A 6,000-nucleotide genomic window follows, 5' to 3' on the forward strand; every position below is an offset into this window, starting at 1 on the left:
TTCTGTAGTATTATTACTTATACGTCTTTTATTTCTGTATTGTTTAGTGTTCCTCTTCCTGTGGTCATGGAGTCCTTCGACGTCAAGTTCACTGTTCAGCTGATGATGGTAGCAACTTGGAAGACAGCAAATGTAAATTAAGTGAGAAACCAAAGTCAGAGAAGTCTTGTAAGAGTGACCAGCCTTGTGGTGGTTTATGGTTCACAGGGCCATGGTCTGAGGTCAGTATTCAAAATTTACTAATAATACCAATAATAATAATAATAATGATGATAATAATAATAATAATAATAATGATAATAATAATAATTCTTTCTTTATTGGCCACCATGGCTGAACACAAAACATAGAGGACGATACACAGGTGAGGGACAGTGAGGTTTAAATGTGTAAGCAGTCAACAAACACAACGATTAACAAAGAGATTAAAACAACAATATGCTTCCCCAATAGGAGGGAGTTCCACCATAAGGTGACCAAAAAGACTTCATGCACTTTGGACCCCTTAACACCAATGGCTCCATGAAAGGTACCCTCTCTTCTCAGTTCCATCCAGCCTGCAGGTGCACACTTAGCGTAGGCCTATTCACGTGGGCCATTCTTGCCACATTCACCCACCTTTCAACGAACTTACTGGGTGACAGCATCTCCCTCTCCAGCCTCACTTTCCTTTTCAGGGGGAACCTGAAAAAGTTAATGAGGCCTTGGCCAAAGAGGAGGGTACCCGTCTTCAACCCTTTCAATCACATCCACCACACAACCTCTTTTGCCATAGCCACCAGACAGAGAAAAATTGCCCTCCCTTCTCAGCCAAAGGAAGGAGGTGGGGCGATCAGTAATAATCCTTTCTGCTATGGTTATAAAACAGGTATAAAACAATCTCAACTAACCAACATGGAAGAAAAAACATAGAAATTGTAAAAAGTTTATTGAGAATTAAGAAAGTAAACTAACTTCCAGAATTATTTGTGATTTTCCTTCATGTTACAATTTTTGGAGAATTTTATTGTTCTGTTGCAGTGCTCTGCCACTTGTGGTCAAGCCTTTAAGATACGCAGTGCTGCATGTGTCAAAAAGTTGCATTCTACATCATTTGTTGTGGTTAGTCCAAATAACTGCGTGAAGAAAGACAAACCAGCAACAAAAGAACCCTGTCTTACAATGCCAGAATGTCCTGCCCAATGGCATATGACAGAATGGACACAGGTATTACGGCTTTCCACTCATTTTATCCTCATCTCTTCTTCACCTCCATATTCTCATATCATCTCTCTCTCTCTCTCTCTCTCTTATATATATATATATATATATATATATATAATTATATATATATATATATATATATATATATATATATATATATATATATATATATATATATAATCATATATATATATATATATATATATATATATATATATATATATAATCATATATATATATATATATATATATAATCATATATATATATATATATATATATATATATAATCATATATATATATATATATATATATATATAATCATATATATATATATATATATATATATATATATAATCATATATATATATATATATATATATATATATATATATATATAATCATATATATATATATATATATATATATATATATATATAATCATATATATATATATATATATATATATATATATATATATATATATAATCATATATATATATATATATATATATATATATATATATATATAATCATATATATATATATATATATATATATATATATATATATATATATATAATCATATATATATATAATTATATATATATATAATCGTTAATTACTTCTCATTATCAAATGATTTTGCTGTGTTTCATTCCAGTGCTCAGCTAGTTGTGGTACAGGTTCTAAAACACGAGAAGTGAAATGCATGGACAGCCACTTGAGACACAGTACATTGTGCAACCCTGATAAACGACCTATCACAAGACAGAGCTGTGATTCTCATTCCTGCCACCAGAAACCACTAAACACAGGTAAATTACTCACCTCTAATTAAGAGAGTATTATAAATATCTATTGTCACATTCTTAAATACATAAACATTAGATATATCATTAGATGTATCTTTAATGACTCAGTCACAAATGACTCTTTACAGGGTCACCAGATAGGAGACCTGGCCTGAATGCTTTCTACGGGGTAGAGTTGTTGTTAAACTGGATGAAAGATTAACTCTACAAAGATATAAGACATGACTTAATGATGCTCCAACTTTTCACAGAATTAATAATGTTTTCTACTCTTTCAGATCCATCATGCCAGGATCAAATAAAGTTGTGTCGCCTTGTTGTACAGGCTCGTCTCTGTTCTTACAAGTACTACCAAAGGAAATGTTGTGAAACTTGCTACAAACATCGTGTACATAACAAACACCATCATTCTTCTTAACAACTCTTCAAACTTCCTTGTTATTCTGTATGCTTTGTTTACTTCAGCAATTAAACTCAGTAGTAAATAGATGTCATCAACCCTTGAATCAACAACGATGACATACAATATATAAAACTTTATATTGAAACTATGTCAAACATTACAGTTTAGATATCCCTCTTCCTTACGACTCCTGGCTGTGTGTTCTAGCCAGCATTTATCTGTGTCTTCACCTTTAACACAAATTTATGTCCACAAGAAAACCAACTCATAACTAAGTTTCTGTGTAGTCAAGATTTACATGAGTCCATCAGATTATTTTGATGACATTAATAATTAGTATTGTGTTGTCTTAACTGTTGAATATGGTTTTAACACTTTGCACACAAACAGATACGTACATACAATATATATATATGTATGTGTGTGTGTATGCATGTGTTTGTGTGTGTGTGTGTGTGTGTGTGTGTGTGTGTGTACATATATACGCTATATAGATATGAATATGTATATACTCATATGTATGTGGTGTGTCAGTCTACATGTGTGTGTGTGTGCTTGGGTATGTAAATTTTATTTGTTTTACATCTGTTTTACCGCACTAGCATGGGAATGTATATGTACATAAATAAATACAGATTATACATCATGGCTAACTTTCAACTTTCATGTCTCCACAAACATTCATCTGACCCTTTTGTTATTCACCAAAAGTTTTAAAATTTGAGGAATTATATCCTTTATCTGACTAATCACTTCACACATCTACTTTACCTGAAGTACATGTATGTGTACACATAAAAACAAACACACACACACACACATGATATGTTTCATCACAAAATGAATTGTGTCTGTGACAGTTCAATACACTTGAACATCTTCATCAGCAAAGTAGCAAAGAAGATGAAAGATGTTCCTTACAAATGTTTATACACTTGAGAATGAGAAGTGGTGATACACGGAAACAGTTGTAATATCATAAACAAAAATATGTACTAATTGATGTGTAAATAAGTTTTTCAAGAGTGTTTAAGTCACTGAAATCAAAATTAAAAAGACAATTTTAATTTACCTTAATGAAATGAACTTTTGTAGTGATTATATGGATAAATATTTTATAATTAAACTAAAAGAACATTTTTCATGTTAAGTAATCAGATTTAGATCAATAAAGTATAGACATTGATATAATTTTCATTTATAAAATCAAGAGCACTCATACCAGGTTTGTAAAGTGTAAAATAATATTATCAAATATACAAGATACAGTAAGACATGATTCATGTCCATTTGATGAGTGAATTATGTAATTGTCACTTAATCTCACAAAGCAAATCCACAGATTTGTCTAGCTGTTTTGCAATCATCCTCATCCTCATCATTGCTTAATGTCTGCTTTCCATGCTGGCATGGGTTGGACAGTTTGAGTGAGGGCTGGCGAGCCAGAAGGCTGCACTGGCCTCCAATCTAATCTGGCAAAATTTCTACAGCTGGAAGCCCTTCCTAACGCCAACCACTCCACTATTTATGTACCACTGGTACAATGCCCAGTTAGGTGGCACTAGCATTGACCGTGCTTAAATGGTACATTTTACGGGCCACTGGCACAGGATCAAGTCAGGCAACAATTGGCAACAACTAGACTTGAATGATATATATATATATATATATATATATATATATATATATATATATATATATATATATATACATATACATATATATATATATATATATATATATATAAATTCAATAATAAATTTTTCCCTTATGAGGTTTTTTTCACGCTAGCTACTTGATAAATTCTTGTAAAAGAATTCGTCCTATTATTGAAATTTAAATATATTACCAGAATATATTCAGTGCTGAATTTATTCTGAGTAAGAGGCATATTTACCGAGATGCAATTCGAAATTCCCGCCACTTACATAGGAAAATAGCGATGAACAGTCGTCCATATACTATGCTGGATACATGGTATTCGTTTGGTATGTTGATTCACTGTTTATTTCTATTTTTCTGGACCATATTATACTGACGAGTAGAAGTTGTATAATACTACAATAACTACGAAATCATGATCTATAATTTAGTTCGTTTTTAAGGGGTTGTCTTTGAGAGTTGCATTTCCTCGCATTCGGTAAAAATGTTCTTTTATAGTAGTCTGACCTTAGAGTCCCTTATGGCGTGAGGCGTTATTATATAGTAATGCTCTTATATAAATATATATATATATATATATATATATATATATATATATATATATATATATCTGTATATATGTATATATGTATATATCTATATATATCTATATATATGTATATATCTATGTATATATTTATAGGTATATATATATATATATATATATTTATAGGTATATATATATATATATATATATATATATATATATATATATATATATATATATATAGCAATAAGAAAATGGAGGGGAATATGTGGCACTCATCAACTTCCAGGCACTGTACTCTGTTAATTAACCTGTTTATTTTCCAACCAAAAGGACAATAAAGACAATATACAAACACATATGACACACTATGTCATATCAACAATTAAAAATTCAAAAATACATCTAGTAAACCGAAGAAGGGACGTATATGGGGAAAGTCACAGAAGATCCTGTAATAATCATTTTCTATCGCAGCCCCATGGCCAATGATCAATTTGTGTAGTTGTAATGTCAAATATTGGTTGAACATAAAATATATAATAGCATTGTATACTGACACAGTGAATAAAAAAGATCTCTTCTAATATATTCTTTGGTAAATATTTCAGTAGAGGTCACCAAGAGTATTCAGATATCCAGAGTTCAAATCTTACCAGAAGTATCAATGTCTAGTATTTAGATAATGTACCATTGTCTTTTTTCAACACTCACCACCCACCACATACATACACACTTCCAAAGATGCCCACCTCAATCTTTTTGTTAGAAAGTCAAATCATACGATGTCATTCATCAAATAAATAAATAAATAAATAAATAAAACCTCAGTGAAATTTGTGCTCAATAAATGACTGAAAATATTTGACTTTGTAGGTTTATCAAACCCATCTTTAAAATGTCAGCAGTTTGATCATATCTATGGTCACTGACCTGACTGATTATCTCCTTTTTTGTCAGCACTCAGTAGGTTTCTTAGAGTAGAATTGTAAGATTCTTCTCTAATATATCATTATAATGTATTCACATGTTAGCTTGTGGAAATCTTCTAGAAATATTTCATTCACTGACTGTCAGAGCTAAGTTACTAGGAGCCTCGATTAAGCTAATTCACTACGAAGAATCATAATTCTACCCAAGGGTAAATTATTTCGTCTGTTAAATATTTAAAGAAGCAGGATAATGGATTTCGTTGGTTGGTGAGGAAATTATATTTACTATCAACTGAGTGCACTTACTTTCTGAAGAAAGTCAAAACCATCTGAAGAAACTGAGATAGCACAAGACCATTGTATTTTGAGGAATTTAATTTTCTAAGTTCAAACCATGTGAAAGTAAATTTTATATTTTTCTTTCCTCCAATTTATGTTTTTACCAGTAAAACAAACCATA

The 6,000-nt window shown here is 30.6% G+C and overlaps 1 protein-coding gene across 5 annotated transcripts in view; it reads left to right on the forward strand.

The window, feature by feature from the left end:
* The window catches only part of LOC106870936 (thrombospondin type-1 domain-containing protein 4), a 131,757-nt gene extending 128,151 nt beyond the window's left edge, over positions 1 to 3,606 (forward strand). For all 5 annotated transcript variants that reach the window (XM_089360997.1, XM_089360998.1, XM_089360999.1 and 2 more), the window contains 4 exons: positions 48 to 221; positions 1,021 to 1,206; positions 1,867 to 2,020; positions 2,296 to 3,606. In XM_089360997.1, the coding sequence (XP_089217123.1) occupies positions 48 to 221; positions 1,021 to 1,206; positions 1,867 to 2,020; positions 2,296 to 2,435 (654 nt within the window). In that variant the 3' untranslated portion in view covers positions 2,436 to 3,606. The remainder of the gene's footprint in view (positions 1 to 47; positions 222 to 1,020; positions 1,207 to 1,866; positions 2,021 to 2,295) is intronic.
* The last annotated feature ends 2,394 nt before the right edge of the window (positions 3,607 to 6,000 follow it).

This window comes from Octopus bimaculoides, chromosome 12 (genome assembly GCF_046866305.1).
Source record: "Octopus bimaculoides isolate indiv1 chromosome 12, ASM4686630v1, whole genome shotgun sequence".
Taxonomy (NCBI): Eukaryota; Metazoa; Mollusca; class Cephalopoda; order Octopoda; family Octopodidae; genus Octopus; species Octopus bimaculoides.